The sequence below is a fragment of the Otolemur garnettii genome, unplaced genomic scaffold (assembly GCF_000181295.1).
Source record: "Otolemur garnettii isolate 467f Iridium unplaced genomic scaffold, OtoGar3 scaffold00007, whole genome shotgun sequence".
In the NCBI taxonomy this organism is placed as follows: Eukaryota; Metazoa; Chordata; class Mammalia; order Primates; family Galagidae; genus Otolemur; species Otolemur garnettii.
In genome coordinates, this window is record NW_003852402.1 from 21389539 (window position 1) to 21408044 (window position 18506).

The window sequence follows — 18506 nt, forward strand, 5'->3', positions numbered from 1 at the left end:
CCTCCTCCTCAGACCTCTCATCAGATCCTCCCAGCATTCCCTCTCGACTGGCCACACTCCCCTTGAAACTCTATTTCCCCCTCTTGTTTTCTTGTCTTGATCATTCCTTTTTTAGTCTCCTACATTCCCTTATTCATTGAAAGTATTGGTTCATTATCGGGCCACTTCTCACATGACACCACCACCCTCTGATGTCTCATCCACGTGTGATTTCGGCTCCCACATATGATAAAAATAAGCTTTATGGAGTGTTTCTCTGTGCAAGTGCACCGTGCTAAATCCTACTTGTGTTATTTCAATGGACTACATATGACAGCCCTCGGGGGCAGGTATTCTTTCCATCCCTCACATTTCTAATCAGAAAAGGGATGCTTAGGAAGGATGAGCCATTCTCCTCAAGGTCAGAAAGCCAATAAGCAGAGCCGCCAAGACCGTATCACCACAGACTTCGCCCCCCCAAACTTACAAAGCACCATTCCATAACGTAACATCATTAAGGTTTGTATCTCCCAATTAATCACGCCACCTGAGTCTGTTTTATTTTCTCTCCCCGGTGGTACCCCCACCCTGAACACAGGTATCCAAGCTAGAAACATGGCGTCGTCCTGCACTATCCCCTTTTCATCCATGCCCAGGTAGATGGGGATATGATGGACGGCAAGATGCCAACAAATGCAGTTCAAAGGAGCTAGATGTGAAAGACGTGGAAATTCATGACCACATAAAACAAGAGACCATGAGAGGGAAGGTTAAATGGAAGTGCGTGCTTCCTGTAATTGTTCTAGATGAACTTTCCTCATGTTTGGTAATGTTTGTATTCATGGAAAGGCTCCTGCTCCTGAAATAGAGACCTCCATAATATAGTGGTCTTAAAAAATAGAGCATTTATTTCTCTCTGTAACAGTTCCTGAAATGAGCAGTCCAGATTTACAAGTTGGCTCTGCTCTCTGTAATTCTAGAAGGAACCAGGACCTTCTAGGCATTGTTCTCTCATCCTCTAAAGCATTGCTACTCAAAGTCTGGTCTATGGATTGATCATCAGGAAGCTTGTTAGAAATGCAGATTTTCCTTCTAACCTAAGGACCAAGACCCCCTGTGGTTCTTATGCATATTTAAGGTTTGAGAAGCATTTCCGAAGCTCTTGGGCAGTCATTCCCAACCTTCCTAATGCCCTGGCCCTTTAATACAGTTTCTGTGGGTTGCAACCCACAGGTTGAGAACCACTGCTCTGGGACATGTTGTGGGGGGAACATTTTCATGTTGGAAGACCACATTAATTTAGTTCTAACTAAATAAGGCTACATCCAAAAAACTTTAATTAGATATACTTTAAAGTATACATTAATTTGTAACAATATAACTACTATCTACTCAATAATTTCCAAAAAATGAAATTACTAGTTAATTTTAAAGTTTACTAATCTTTTTTTAACCAGAGCTAGGGCTGGATTTGAACCCACCATCTCTAGTATATGGGGCTGGTGCCCTACTCCTTTGAGCCACAGACGCCACCCAAGTTTACTAATCTTGTAATGACTTTGTTATATCTGTGTTTTCTTGGCAAACCTTTGAATATTTGGTTGCAGTGATTTTCGGTTGATTTTGTTAACCCAAATCAACAGTCTTGATTTGGGTTAGGTAGGAGAATGTAGTTTCATAGCAATAAGTGGTTGAAAAGCCAAAAAGCATTGGCATGTTGCCAAAGACATGGGTATTCCACTGCATTTTTCCATATTTTAATTAGATTTTTCCTAGCATCAAACAATGATTTAAAATGTCATCTTCTGAGAGCTCAATCAGTTCCATCCATAGGTCTTCAAGTGCCTTAGTGATATCAAGTAGGTGAGGCTGAAATGCTGATTTGAGTGTGATGTTGTGATTCTCAAAGTCAGTGAACCTTTCCTTGTGCTCTCAAATTAATAGATCTATAACAACTGCATCATCTTCAACTGATTTGCATATATTAATATCATCCTGCCCATCAGTGACCTTTGCAAACTGGGGGAAATGTTAGCTGAAGTTTCCTTTTAAAGAAGCAGCATTTTGAAAAAAGATAGCTATTTTCAAAATGCTTGGATTTTTTGCCATAAGTCAAATTTCGGCTTAATTTTACCTTGCAAAGAAATACACAAGTCATTATGATTTGATATGATATCACACAGAAATGCTGTATTCCTATAGAAATCTTCTTTCAATAATTCACGTTACTGACTTTGTTCTTCATAAAACTTAGCTATCTGCTCTGGCATAGATAACATTTTGGCTAACAGTTTGTCCTTGTGATGGGCAACGCACTGTAGAATGATATGGTAAATCTACACTGGACACCTCATTGTTGAACTTTCACCATGTTTTATTTGTGTGAATATAGTTCATAATACTTATAACTTTCTGCAATGTATCGCTTAAAGCAATAGCTTTAGCCCAAAGATTTTGTTGATATAAGATACAAAGAAAAGAAATGAAAATATCTGGATCTGCTTATACTTTTTCCTTTTTTTGAGGCAGTCTCTCACTTTGTAACCCTCAGTAGAGTGCCATGGCGTCTTAAGTCACAGAAACCTCAAACTCTTGGGTTCAAATGATTCTTTTGCCTCAGCCTCCTGAGTACCTGTGACTACAGGCACCCACCATGATGCCCAGCTATTTTTAGAGACAGAGTCTCACTCTTGCTCAGGCTGGTCTGAATCCGTGAACTCAGGCAATCCACCTGCCTTGGCCTCTCAAGTGCTGGGATTACAGGCGTGAGCCACCACACCCAGCCTGCTTATACTTTTTTTTAAATCTATGCAATAAACCCTTCATGTTTTCCTGTCATGGAAGGTGCACTGTCTTTGTATACATGCACTAAATCTACCAAATTCAGTCCAACTTCACAACATTTGTCTTGGAATTTGTTGCAAATATCTATTCCCCTTGTTCTGTTTGCAGGAATGCCCAAAGTCAATAACTCTTCAAAGCAAAATAAATAATCTGTTATGACCTGAATGAAGTATAAAACCTACGCCGAGTCAGTAGTACCAGTTCATTCATCCAAAGCAGTTGAATAATAGATATTTTCCTTTTGAAGTATTGTATTAAGTTTTTCTGTTAAGTTGAAGTCTCATTCATGCTACTGATCAGTTATGGTTCTCCTTGAAAGAGGCGGTTGTCTATACTTGGAAACATCATTGGGTTCTAAGCATCCTACGACTTTGACGATGCATTCTTTCCCAGTCTCTATATCCCTAAATGGCTCCCCTTGTATCCCAAGTATATGAGCTACTTTATAAGTTGTTTCCGTGGCATTATTTCCAGGTCTTCTTGCTGCTTGAATGAATTGTCTTTGCTTTTGCTTTTCATCTTTTAATTTCTACAATAAACTTTTGGTGCCTCTCCCTCTAATTCAAAATATGTGTTGTCCTTCTGTCCTTCTGTGTTGTAATGCTGAAGAGCACTGAATAATTCTTCAGTGCTGATACTGCTATACCACAAAGCAAGCAAATCATCATATCTTTAGCAGAAACAGGATACTATTGCAATTCCTAATCTTCATTTACAAATCTGTTTTCATTCAGCAGCATTCTCTTGGTTATCTTGAACATGATGGGCTGGTGAGGAGACAGAATTTAAGCTATGCAGCTACTCACCAATTCCACTTCAAACAGAAATACAGGGCACCATTGTCAAAGGCTAATAACAGACTGGCCCACTCAACCCCCATAATCTCTCACAAACCAGCCTGTGTGGCAGTGGTGCCGGCAGGTGGGGGAAATCAAATTAGCCCTCCAGTTAGCCCTTAAGGCTTACTAATGCTCTAATTGTGCTGATCAAATGGGAGGGTTATTTCTTGAAAATTATTTTATTCCTTGGTATCTTAAATACATGTATTGGTATTTTGGATACGTTCATTTAAAAAATAAAAATATAAAAGACGAAAGGTGTTAATAAGTGTAAAAGGATTTGTTCTGTAAAATTTGGTTTCAGTCAAACGATCTAGAAAGCTACATATGTTTTTAAGGCCACAGGGTCCCCGTCCCTGCTCCAGAGTGTTTTCCCTGGGTGGTCAAAACTGAGCTGCAGGGACTGGTGATCCAGTTTATGGGAAGAAAAAAAAAATCTAGAGCAAAGAACTTCTTTTTTGGTTGGAAGTGACCTGGAGGTTTAAGATCAGTCATATTTTTGCAGCAGCAATCAGAAAAGAAGCTGGTGTGTTTTGTCTCTAGTTCGGCAGACAAGAACCCACTTTAAGCCCCATTATGTAGAAGAAAAGAGGGCAGTCTTGGAGAGTTAATGAGTAGCCTCTGTCTCAATTCTGAAACACATTCAGACATTAAAATATCTGCCTAATCCATTATTGGCCTTTTGGGGTTCCTTATTCTCTTGGTCTAATTACCATGCTAGTATCATTTTCTGGCTTAATAACTTATTACATTGAGACCTACTTTTCTTCCTGTAATCCCAAATCTGTTACAACATATATCACCTTCTTCCTCTTTTTCCTTTCTTTACCTGTTTTATTGTTGTTCCCTTCCAATTGCTGTCCATGGATTTTCCATCTTGTGGCTCCATCATCTTACAAGGTCTTGTCCTTGTCTGAGCAGACACAGCTGGAGGGAGGCAGTGAAGCATAAGGACAGAGAGAAAGAGAGAGAGATGGAGATGTGAATGACAGAATATTTCAATGAAAACCAAGAAAGTATGAGATTAAAACTGCACTGATCATGTCTTCTTACAAAAGTTTTCTAAATTGGTGGTTTTCAAACATTTCTTTTTTAAAGCAGGGAAAGTCTTTCTTCCTCCTCTTACGTGTGTAAAACACTATAACATGAGTTATTGTGGTTAAAGTAATTCAAGCAGTCTCAGAGCCTGGGCTGGTCCACTGCCTCATAGATGCCCCCCTCGAAACCCCAGAACAGCACGGGACACACCCTACTGCCACTCTGCCCCATGTCAGCTGTGGTGTTGACAGTGTACACTCTCTGAGGCCAGGTATGCTTGAGGAGACCCCTGGAGGAAAATCACTGCACACTCGGGTGGAGCAACCACGGCAAGGGAGGTGTTTGGTAAGACGTGTCATTATGTCTAAATTTTCCCAAGACTAGAGTCTCACGACTACTTCCAATTTCTGTCCCAGCTTGGGTTTTCCCTAGACTCAGAATTCAACTAGTTGAATCAGATTGCCTTGGTGTGAGCCTCTGATAACAATGCCTGCTGCCTGCCTGTACTCCACCTCTCAGATTATAGACTCCGATTGTAGAGTGCTGGGCTTAGATTTCCGTTCACACTCAGCAATGCTGCTGACCCACAGGCCCCTACAGCTGCCTCTTCCTAGCCCTGTCTTGCCAGATGTTCCTGCTTGAAAAAGAGTTCCACCATTGCTAATTTGAGAAAGTAGTCACAGTACTCCCTGTGGGAACTGTTGAAGGTGCATGAAAGAAACGTGGATGCCATCTGACCTTTAGTCTACATGTCCCATTATACACACATACACACACACACTCAGAGGGTGCCAAAAAGTGTATACACATTTTAAGAAAGGAAAAAACTATATTAAAATTGTAACCCTCAATATATATTGATAACATTTGTCATCTTGTACATTGTATCTTGTATCTCTTGTAATTACAGAAGTAAAATGTGACTTGAGTATTACAATTTTTTTTTTGGAGACAGATTCTTACTCTGTCACCCTGAGGTAGAGTGCCATGGTGTCATAAGCTTACAGCAACCTCAAACTCTTGAAGTCAAGCAATCCTCTTGCCTCAGCTTCCCAAGTAGATGGAACTGTAGGCATCTACCACAACATGCAGCTAGGTTTTTCCTATTTTCAGTAGAGACAGGGTTACACTTTTGCTCAGGCTGGTCTCAAACTCCTGAGCTGAAAGCGATCTGCTTGTCTTGGCCTCTCAGAGTGCTACGATTACAGGTGTGAGCCACTGCACCTGGTTCAGTAGTATAATTTTAATACAGTTTTCTCCTTTCTTAAAATGTGCCCCCCCCAAATGGCACCTGAAGTTATAAAAAAAAGTATGCATATTTTAAGAATGGAAAAAAATTGTGTTAAAATTGTAATACAGGGTGGCACCTGTGGCTCAAAGGAGTAGGGCGCCAGCCTCATATACCAAAGGTGGCAGATTCAAACCCAGCCCCTCCCAGAAAGTGCAAAAAAAAAATTGTAATATGCAAGTCATGTTTGACTTTTGCAATTATAAGGGACACAAGATACAATAAACAAGATAAAAAAACTTTATTGATACATAGCAAGTATTACAATTTTAATACAGTGTTTTTCTTTCATAAAGAATGTATATATATTTTTGGCACCCTCTGTGTGTGTGTGTGTATTTATTTATTTATTTATTTTAGTTTTGTCTTTGGGTGCCTTTTCTCTTTCCTGGGTAAATAAATTGGATACTAATTGAAAATTAATTTATTAATCATGAAATTGTAAAATTTAGGAATTATGAAGAAGTTTTGAGATCCCTGGTCCAACACCTTCATTTTCTAGATGACACCACTGAAGCTTAGGGGTGAAGTTTCTTGCCCATGGGTCCATAGCTGATAGAATCAAAACCACCAGGCTATGGAAACAAAATCCGTTCCAGTTTATAACACAATACACTACCTGGAATTGGGCCTCGGTGTTGGAGGTTTTAGATAGTTTCAATGTTATGAGTAGGTATTAAAAATAAGCTTAATTGTTATAACATGGAGTACAAAATGCAAATCTCCTCCACAAACAGATCACACCAGGGATGTGATTTCAGTTAATTTTCACGTGTTCATTAAATCACTTAGAAACTTTTAGCAAATTCCCGTCATGTGTGAGATGCTCTGCGGGACAATTTATCAACCTCAAAAATGATTAACACCTGGTTTCTTCATCAAGGGGTAGGCCATCCACTGAAGAAGACAGAAACTCACCTCTCTGACTATTACTGCGAGCAGATTTTTTGTAATACCATAATAGAACCATAGGCACATAACTACAGAAATCTAGCAGAAGATATGATTTTTACCTTGGAAGTAATGGTAACATTAGAGAAAGCTTTACACAGGAGGTAAGGTTAAAGCAAGACTTTTTTAAGGATGGTTCGAATTTAATGGGAGAAACAGCATTCTCAGCAGAGGGTGACGTGAACAAAGGCATGGAGGTATATTGGGCATGCAGGATTATGCACCTCTGATCCTCCGACTCATACAATAAAGAATTACTCAGGTGAGGATCAATAAAAATGCAAGACATAGATTTTTCTGCATGACACTGAGGCAGCTGGGAAGGGTGTCGGTGTTCGCTCAGCTCAGCATCCGGAATCCTTCTCAGTCTCATGGAGATGCATTTTCCAATGGATTCATAAATCACAGTGTCTGGTTATATTTATAGGCACCGTGTACAAACACCGGGGTTTTGAAACAAAGACTGGCTGTATTCCGTTTTACCTGTTTATGAAAATTTTAATCGTTTACAACAGTATATATTTTTCTTTCTCGTGAGTCTGCAGGTCAGTTGTGGTTCAGCTAACTTCAACTGGACTTTCCTGAGTTCTGTAGGTAGGGTAAACTCCAGGTGGGGCTTTCATCCTTTAGGTTAAATCTCGGTCTGCGCCACAAGCCTTCATTTTTCTCCTAGAACCAGCAGTTAGGCAGCTAACTCAGCACTTGCTATTCTTACAACAGAGCGTAAGAACACAAAAGGATTCGTAGATCATAGGAACACAGGAGCCCCATCTGCAAACCTCCGTGCTCACACTTCTACCCATGTCTTGGGCCAGCAGTGAGGAGACTGGGAAGTAACCCCAGCCACAGTGAGATGCGAGGTGGATCCCCTGGACAGGGGCTCAGAGGCATGACGCAGAGAGAACAAAGAAGTGGGAACAATTCAATCGGCCTGAGTGACCTTGTTGGACCTTGCTTCTGAAAACATAGCTGTCAGCTACAGAGCAAAGGAAAAAAGATGATAGTAGACATAAACCCCTTCCAAAACAGAATAAAGAAGGAAGGGCGTGAGGGCAGAAGGAAGGGATGAGAGAGGGGAGGAACGCTTTGACTGGAAGTTGAAAATATTGGGAGCCCAGGGCATCATGTTATGCAATTTCTGATTGAGGATGGACCTTATTTAGGGCAGTGGGGAGAGAAGAGAACTGAGACTTATTGAATAGCTATTATATTCCAAGCACTATACTAGGCAGCTTAGATACCCAATGTAATACAATCCTTATGACAACACTTGGGGTCACTCTTATTATGCTTATTTTATAAAAGTGGAAATTGGGAATCAATGAGGTATGTAACTTGCCAAAGATCAACCATCAAAGAAGTAGGGCTGCTGGGATTGTCAGAGTCCAAAGTCCATTTTAGAAGAGGGTAGGTGATGTACAATGGCTCATGCTTGTAATCCTGGCACTCTGGGAGGCTGAGGCTGGTGGTTTAGGCTTCCCTAAAGGGACTGGCACCTCCCTCCTTTGTGGTTCTGAATTCTCCAGCACTGGGACATGAAGGAGAGGTTGGAGGATGGGCAACTTCTTTATGCTTAACTTGAGCTCAGGAGTTCAAGACCAGCCTGAGCAAGAGCGAGACCCCTGTCTGTACTAAATATAGAAAAACTAACCAGGCAGGATGGCACATGCCTGTAGTCCCAACTACTCAGGAGGCTAAGGCGAAGATTGCTCTAACCCAAGAGTTTGAGGTTGCTGTGAACTATGATGCCACAGCACTCTACCCAGGGTGACAGAATAAGACTCTGTCACAAAAAATTAAAAAAAAAAAATTAGAAGGGAATTGAACTGAGAGGCCTCTTAGAAATCAAATTTATAGGACTTGCTGTCCTAATTAGATAGATGGTGAGCAGAAAGAGAAAAGTCATGTGACTCAAAACCTCCTACTCGGGGCCATGGAGTGATAGTTCCCCCATAAACTGAGATGGGAAACTGAAGTGAGAGAGCCAGTTTTTTGAGCTGAAGGAGATAAACTTATTCTTGATTTATTGATACCTATACATCTATGTGAGATGTCCTATAAAGGTTCCTTGGAACTCTAGAAGAGAAACCAGTCCTGGAGAAATCACTCCAGAAATAGGGGCAAAAGCATTCCAAGCATGGAAAATTCTATTAGAAAAGATATGACTGGGTCTTGCACAGTTCATGTTCAAGGGTTGACTAGCAATTTACTCTTTTGACATATCCGTGTGTAATCACATTTATTGGGTACGTAAGGAGTAGGATGATTTCAATTTGCCTTAGATGCCAGAATAGGACGTTTGGACTTCTCTACGGAAGGAGCCATTATAGCTTTTCATACGAGAATTGTCTTTACAGTCTGGCTTTTGAAAGACTAATGTAGTAGCAAAATACTAGCTAGACCAAAGGTGTGAGGCCATGGGGAGGACTATCGTGCTTGTTTTTGCGGGCACTAACAAGAACCTAAGCAGGGGAGTGGCAGTAGGAACAGAAATAAAGGAACAGATGGGAGGATTGCTTTGAAAGAAATTATTGTGCAGCACAGTAACCATTCTGCATATCGTTAAATACACGTCAAGTTAATTTTGTAACTTCATTTGGCTCTAATGGTTTCCTGTCTTCAGGTATGCAAGAGCCTTCATAATTTATTGGTCATCTGTTCACATATTTTAATTAAGAGTTATCATTTCCATGAGGGAGAGACTATGACTCTTTTGTTCCCTAGAATTTCCATGATATTCATCAGAATGAGCGCTGATTAGATAGTTATTGAATGCATGGACGGGTGACTACTGCCCCCGCACGCATGCGCGTCCCCGTTTCCAGGTCTTCAGTTCCGCTTAGGCTCCCACCACGTGTTTCCCTCCCTCTCACCTCTTTCGGGCTGGTCTGGGAGGACGTGCCTTACAGGAGTCCGCAGACCCCTGAGCAGTCTGCATTCAGTGAGACGCTGATTCTTTTGCTTTCTCTTTTTCCACTCATTGCCTTCAACCAGCTCGGCTGAGTCTTTACTATTTTTTAATATCATCTCAGACATCTACAGTAGCTTTCGAGGCATGTAAAATACCGAAAACTTAGCTCTAATCCATTTTAAACCTTCCGTTTTATCTTCTTCCTTTCCCCCCGCCCCCTCCCAAGTTCAAGCTTCCCCAAAGGGTCTGGCACCTCTCTCCTTTATGATTCTGAGTTCTCCATCACTGGGACATGAAGGAGGGGTTGGAGGATGGGCAACTTCTTTATTCTGAACTGCATTTGTCTTTCAGTCCTCTGGGGGGCTCCCTGATTCTCTGCCTAACACTGACCTTCAAAATGTCATGTCTGTGATGCAGGTGGCTGCTGACTGGTCTGTCAAAGGAGTGACCTGTGAGTGCATAGGGGCAACCTGTGGGTTCCACAGTTCTCTGATATGGGACAACTTGACTCTTCCCCAAGTGGAGTCATGAGGACTCCCTAAGCTTGTCACCAGTCTCCACTGCTGGGGTAATCAGTGTCTGGGGTGGGCCGACAGCAAGACCTCCCTGCTGAGTTGTTACTATAACTTTAAGGGTAGTGATTATCTCTTTCTTCCTTATTTCCTTATGGGGCTCAAGCGATTGGTTAAGTTAGTAGTTAGTTCAACCACCTCTTAACAAGTCCTAGAGAATGCTCTTAGCCCCCCCCCCAAGCTTTCAAGGCATGAAAACTTAGCTTTAATCCATTTTAAACCTTCATGCCTTGAAAGCTCTAGGACCCCCTTTGTAACTCTTTAAGATATGAAAATACTTAAGACCTATGAGTTTCATCTTTGGGTCCTAGTCTCCCAATCTGACTCCCAATCATAATATCCAGTTCCTTATGAATACCACTAAACTGTAGATTGCAAACCTCCAGTTGTCCTTTATTAGACATTTGTAGCTATTACGTAATAAACACCGAGCTAAGTGTTATGTGAGTGAATATTTCATGGCTAGTTAAGACGCGTCAGTTGATATGTTAAAAGTGAAATACAAAAGTCTGATGCAGTTCTGAATTCAAGTAATGAATTGCACTGTCATTTTAAAATAGAGGGCATTTAAAATCTCACAATGGGAACTATACTGGGGAGTAGAAAAACAGGAGAGAGTAAAGGGAAAAAAAGGAACTTTAAAGAGAGAATCTCAAAAATGAGAACCCTGTGTAGTGGCAGAAAGCTTAACATGTTTAAGATTAAAATCTGAATCCCTGGTGCCCAGGCTAATCTCTTCTCTGCTCACAAATCAGAATCATAGAGATTTCCATTAATATTTATCTCCTTAAGTCTGAAGGAGGAGGAAAGTCTGTGTCGTGTTTTGCCCAGTTTTGCTGTTTCCATCATGAATTTCGCTCAAGGCTCAGGTCGGGTGGATGAGAGGTCACTTGTCCCTCATCACTGAAGTAGGAGAGGCAGGGTGTGGCATGCACAGGGGCACAAGTTTTACAAGTGAGTCACTTGGAAAACCAAGAACCACAAATTCAGCTAAAATTTCAACTAAAAGCTAGCTCCAGGACTAGAATAATCCGTACAAAATTTTAAACCCAGAAGTTCCTCTTGCTTAAATTACTTTCACACTCCAATTTAAACTCAGAAACATTATGTCGCTGTCACACTTCTTTGTTCTCCCAAAGTATTTAAAAAAAAAAAATCTGTATATAGCTGACAAAAAATAGGAGTCTGTCTGCCAGCCAGCTCTCTACTCATGTCTGACATACTGTAGACTCGATCCAGAACACATGGTCCTAAACACCCCAAAGCCTCTCCTTCACTGGCGCGCCACGGCTGCCTGTTTCCCCAGTGTGTTTGCTGTACCCACATGACATGTCTTGCATAAGTGAGAATTCCTTTTGAAGCTTCAGTCATGCAGTCTTGTCACATGCTTTGATGTCGCGCCAACGGGAATTATCACCTGTATTTTGGAAGTGTACTTCCCTGTGCCTTTGGCATTGAACTCAACACCACCCAACTGACGTCATTTTCAATGCCATCCCCCAGAATGCCAATAATGTCTGTCATAGAAGTTTGACATATTTAGATCTTTCCCATATGGCGTTAATTTAGCAGCTAAATTGGAAATTTCTGGGTGTATTTTGGAAAGCTAATTCAGCATGAAAATTATTAATGGCTTTGAATTGTGCTCAGAGTGTTTTCTTTCTCCTTGTTTGATTATCCAGAAAGATCTGTTGCTTCATAGCAGATAAGTTTCCAAGTAGAAATATGCCTTCTGTTGTTGGAGCACTTGAAATTGATGCTAATGTGATTTTCTTAATTACAGATGAGACCCATTGGTCATGATGGCTACCATCCCACGTCCGTGGCTGAATGGCTGGATTCCATCGAACTGGGGGACTACACCAAAGCCTTTCTAATTAATGGCTACACATCGATGGACCTGTTGAAAAAAATCTGGGAGGTTGAACTTATTAATGTAAGTTGATCTCTTAATGATTCCTTTCCCAGTCAAACATGCGTAAACGAAATTTTATTGCAAGGGGGTCATTATTTCTTTCTTTATAACTGTTTGGACATCCAAACAAGGATTGACAGATACACCTTCCGTTTAAAATATATATCAAAGCTCCAGAAGCTTTGCCTTTTGCAGTCTTGATGTAGAGAATTCAGAGGTAAAGAGAAGTCTCAGGCTGTTTTGCAACATCTAAGAAAACCTTCCAGGCATCTCTGCGTCTTCCTTTTTGTGAAATTTTGTCAGTTTAGGATGTGGATATGATGACGAATCATCTCCCATCCTGATCTTTACTCACACTCACTGTTGAAGATTTATTTCAATGATCATTTTTTACTTCTCTAACTCTATCCTGTTTCTTGGTCTCTATTCCTTGATCGCATAGATAAACTCCATGCTTGCAGAGACTGCTTTTATTTTTACTAAATAGGGTGCCGTAATACCACCATTTTGTTTTCTGAAGCTGGTATCTAATCTCAGGTCGTCTCTGTTTTATTCATATACTTGGCATCGATCTCCTGTAAAAACTGGCCGACATATGTTAGCATATATTCAAGCCCAAGGAGATCAACTAAACCTGCATAAACGATCCTGGTACCTGTCCCATTCCCCTTTTACTTCTGTACTTTTTCTAAGGGCGTAAATAAACAAATTGGATGAAAAGATAACATGCGATGATTATGCGTTCGAGTTATACTTGGCATTGTAAACCTTTCTTTTTAAAAGGGACAATAAGAAATCATTTCGTCTTTTACAGAAATGTTAGGTTTATATTCTCGTGATTGGGGAAGAAAGCATTCACAAACTGAAAGATAAAGCAAGCAAATTTCTGCTGGTTCAAAAGTGCTCTGCCCCCCTCTTGACGCCACTTTCTCTCTCTAGGTCCAGATTGTACATATTCCGTGTCATTATTTATTTTAAATGATGCTTATTAGTAGTAATGACTGATTCTTTTAAAAGTCTGTCTTATAAAATATCTCTTCTGGGATAGTTTATAGAAATTGTTCTTTCATCTGAAAATCCCTCTAAACAGACTAATCCTTAGCTTCTAATTGGCCACTAGTGACTGTTGCACGTAGGTTCGCTTGTCCCATCCAAAAGCCATCCTTGTTTCACAAGAAACTCACCATCCTCCTTAAAGCCTCTGGTTACCTCCCCTATAGTCTGTGTGGCAATGGAACTAACCGAAGCTGTATTGCTTTGCACTTGCATCAGCCTGAATTTCAATTCTCTACCAAGAACTTGACACTCACATCATTGCTGCCCTTCAGTACTTGTTCAAGAGGTATCTATCTTCCACAGATGAACAAACAGGCTTCCAAGTTGAGTTGCATGCCAGCTAATGAGTCAGCAGGATAGCCTGACAAACATCTCTCTATAACGTCTTCTGAATAACCTTGCTCCCCACTCAAGAACAAATACAACAGGTGGCGCGTGGCCATTCACCCCCCTGGCATTAGCAGTAATCCCCACCAGAAAGAATGGATTTCAATAGGACTCTGCTATAAAATGTCTTCCTAAATAAGGATCGTTTACAATGTGGGGCTCTAGGTCTCTGAAAATCCAGGTACATGAACCAGTGTTTACAATGTAGGCTTGGGCTCTCACTTTCCTCACTGGTCAAGGTAATGGCAGCCTGGCCGTGGGGACAGCAGCAGTTACTGGATGGACAGTGATGGCCCCGTCTTTACTGCCAGGGCTCAGGGACTGATCCACCACCACCCTTGGGGCCAATCAGCCTTGATTTGAGACAGAAAAGTGGTGTTTCCCCGCCCCCCATGCTGGCTCTTAGGGTTTTCCTGTTAGCTAGGCTTTCTCTAATACAACCTGACTTTAATCCAGGAAGACGAAGTGCCTGTCACAAGCATTGCATCTAAATTTGAAACTAGTCACTGCCTTTTAGATTGTAAGGCTTAGCTCCTCTGGCCTGGGGCATACCATCTGTGTCCACCACCAACCCAGCGTCTTTTGCTTCAAGGAAACTTATCGAATTGAATATTCCTCATGACGTCTTTAAGAGCAAGTTCACACCCTGGCTGGTGAGACTTTGCAAGTCATTTAACTCAGTAGAAATATTAAGTATGGACAAAATCTGATCTGAACCTTTAGAATTAGAAATCAGGAAACAAAATTTGTATGCCCATTGGAACTGGGTAGTTCATTCAGCGGTTTGGGTTTATTGGGTTTTAGAATGAGAAAACTCATTTTGGCTTAAAAGCTTTTGACTGATCTCAAATTCAAGACTTTTTTTTATCCCAATTAATGAGGAAATATATCCAGGTCCAAAGTCCTATATGAATCACCCATAATTTGTTGTTTTCTAGCCTGAAGGGAATGTATAGTTACCTTGATTTTAGAGCAAAGCCTTTTAAAAAAATTCACCTCCCAAATCACTGTAATAAGTGGCTAATTTTAAGGAAACCAAATGATTCTAGTAAGTTGTTGTTCTTTGTAGAGAAAAGTGCAAAAGCAGGCTGCCTTTCAGACAGAGGTCTGCTGGTCAAGAGGAAGAGAACAGAGGATGAGAAGGCAGACTGCTGCTATGCTCATAGGTAACTTCAGTGTCATTACATAGTGTTGGTTAAGCATTCAGTGTCATGTGGTTGTATGCTTGGCATTAAACAAATATTAATATATTCTCAGTGAGAATGGGCACAGTGGCTCAGTCATGTAATCCTTGCACTCCGGGAGGACAAAGTGGGAGGATTGCTTCAGCTTAGGAGTTCAAGACCAGCCTGAGCAAGAGCAAGATAATGCCTCAGCTAAAAATAGAAAATTTAAGGAGGCATCATGGTGGGCACCTGTAGTCCCAGCTACTCAGGAGGCTCAGGCAGGAGGATCCCTTAAGCCCAGGTTTGAGGTTGCTGTGAGCGAGGCTGAGGCCACAGAACTCTAACCTGGGCAACAGAATGAGACTCTGTCTCAAAAAAGAAGTCTTAATATATTCTCAGAGAGAATAATGAGCTTATTCAAAGTATTTCAATAAGGAAATGAAAACTATACACTTGACTTGAAAAGTGCACTTGAAGTTTTAATGGTTCAAAAATAAAAAAAGGCCCCCAAAGTTCTTTTTGTTGCTAAAGAGCTTTCTTGTCTTTGATAAACAAGATGATTTGAACAAACTAAGAGGGATTTTGATGACAAAGCTACCCAAAGGGTAAGGATGGAAGGGATTAGTGGAAATCTTAATATCAGCTTTGTCGGCAGTGGAAACAGAGCAGGAAGACATTTCTAACACATGCGCTTCTGACAATTTTACAGGCCCATGTGTGTCTACACATAGATGATGGAAGATAGGCCATTAATTGTTTCTTTATTCTTCATGCTTCATAATCAGAAGCTGATGTTTTATCAATAGCTCAGTTTTGCTCCTGTGTCTGCCACTATCATAAAAAAGATCATTAATTCTACTCTCATTTTTGTATTGATATTTCAGTGTTAAAATATGAATATGTTGGGAGAGATCGTCAGGCAAAATGTTCCTGGTAGCTGGCTGAACCTCTAGTTTGAATTATAGTCTTGTCCAAATGCTGGTTAAGATAATTAAAAGACTAGTTAACATAAGTAAGGATGTGAATTTTTTTTAACTCAGAAGGTTACTTAGGCCTTGCATATATTAGCGAGTGTCAACGATGGTTTGTACTGCTATTGACAACCTCAACAACCCCTGTAGGGAGATTTTAGATTTTCTCTATGGCTTTAATATGGTATATGGTTTAATTATGAAATTAAAATAACTATCTTAGAAACAATGCAAATAACCTCGTATTCATCTTCTACACCAAAAAAGTACTGAAATTATGAAAATGTTAATTTTTTTACCACTGTGTACCTACTCAAGGGACTTGGGTAAGAATAAATAAATTTGAACACTGTCCAATTTATTGGTTTATGAATCTCAGTGTAGAACATGTGATTAATTTCTTCTCATTGGCTTTATCATGGTTTACCAGGGAAATAATTCTAGCCCAGACTTATAATATCCTATGATACTGATAATGATAAAAGTACCCACTGAATGGACAAGATATAATTCCAGTTTCAATGCATTCTTAAATCTCTCTGCTCACAACTGTAAGAATAGCTTTAAAAATCTAACCGCGGTGGTTGTTTTTTAAATGCCTTTGGGTAGAAACAAATAAAATAGGTAAGGCAGCGAAACTCATATGCATCCCATGAAAATTATTTCATATGCCCCATGAAAATAATTTGGAATTATTTTTACAGCAGTAAATCGATTAGAAGACCATTTGCTTCTTGCCTAATCGCTGCTGAAACTGTAGTTACATCTCACTCTTTCACTTAGAACTGTCAGATTTATTTCCTTTTCTTTTCTTTCCATATGTAATTGAATGTTGATTTCATTTTTACCTTCCCAGGGAAATCTTGTAATAATCTAACCACCTGGAGACGTACTAAGAAATTTTCAAAGCAAACTTTCTAATTTTACATTAATTCTTTAATAACGTACACTTATCTGCATGGAATGCTGTAGAGATATCATCCTGTGAGTATCCCATTTAGACTCGTAACTTGCTTTGAATCTAACCAGCTTTATGAACTCATACTTCTATCTACATTACCCTCATTGATACAAGTACAATTAAACTCATTCCCTAAATATTTTTGGCATTGTGTGGGAATGTGTGTGTGTGTGTGTGTGCGCGCTCACGCATATTGGATACAGGCAAATGGCAACTTAATGTTCACAACCAAGAAAAATAATCAGCAGATTTCCAAACTGCAGGGGAGAAATGGGGAGAATAAAAATTCTAATTCCACTTCCAAACCAATTATTTTAAGTAAAGGGTTATGCCTTCACTACAGGACATTAATAAATGAGAAATATTCATATTTCCACACCAGGGAGGCTCCATCAGTCAACACTTCAAATATTAACAACTTTAATCAAAGCTGAAGGCTTTCACTAAGTGCCTGGGTATGAGTATTGAAGTGTAGAGCAAACTTTATAAATCATCTGTGAACTTCGGTGTTTCATTTATGCTCATGTTCAATGCTGCTGGCTCCTCACTGGCCTTCAGGGCAGCTAGAAACAACCTCTTAGCTTTAAGCTTTTTCAGCCCTATGTCAGGTGAAGTCCCTGGACTCCACCTCCCAATCCCGTGTCTAAACCTTATGTACTTCCAGAGAATCTCCTGAAGCTTCTCTTACCTGACCCAAGTTTTTGAATGAATGCCCTTATCCCTTCCTCATGCAAGTTGGAAAATCTCCCATATAAATACTCACCTTTCGGCAATTTTTAGCCCTTTCATAGTATATGTCCAAGAGGTTGACAATGGGCTAAGTCTCGCATTATTATTTCTACCATCCTCCAGCACATTTCAGCGCACATCCACACCTATCATATGACTCTCAGCTTGGGAGCCTTGACCTAAACTGAGATAGAATTATACTACAGTAAAATGCACTGTATTCCTAACACTCCACTGGAAGTACCATAGCTTTCTGTTTGCATTTAAAATGAATTTACATTCTTGCAGGACCTCAGGCTAAAAATTATGAAATATGCATTATTAAAGTGTTGATGCTGGAATTAGTAAAACACACACACACACAAGTGATGAAAGTACAATAAGGCACGTTGGCCAGAAGACACAGACATGAGCACTCAGCAACAAATGAACTTCATGAAGAGCTGAAAGAAATCCTCCATTGTAGGATTTCCATTTCCAACCTATCATGGTGTAAAATGAAAAATAGTGTTCTGATCATCCAGAAGTTTCTACTTAAAATTTTTTTGTTTTAGTGGATGTTTGTTGGGGTTTCCCCCCACACACATGGATTTCATTCACCCTTGTCCCAATTAAAATTAAAACATCCCAGTTTCCTCTGAAGACGTCGCCTCCACCCTTTCTCCCTAATGTGCCTGAGTAGCAAGGGTGCCAAAAAAATGTATACACATTTTAAGGAATCTTGTTGGGAGTAAACTCAATCATTCTCAGAAAGTGAGTGAATTGCAGGCAAAGTGGATGGTGCCTAGAGCGTCTAGGTGCACTTGAGCAGCAACAGTAACTTCCATTCAACCTTGAAAAGTAGCACATAGATAACATTGCTTAAGATGGGTATACATTGTAGATAGCATTGCTTAAGA

General features: G+C 40.2%; 1 protein-coding gene across 26 annotated transcripts in view; it reads left to right on the plus strand.

Moving 5' to 3' along the window:
• Positions 1-18506, plus strand: part of ANKS1B (ankyrin repeat and sterile alpha motif domain containing 1B) — a 1028517-nt gene that overhangs the window by 717411 nt on the left and 292600 nt on the right. For all 26 annotated transcript variants that reach the window (XM_023509216.1, XM_023509217.1, XM_012801222.2 and 23 more), the window contains one exon: positions 12206-12358. In XM_023509216.1, the coding sequence (XP_023364984.1) occupies positions 12206-12358 (153 nt within the window). The remainder of the gene's footprint in view (positions 1-12205; positions 12359-18506) is intronic.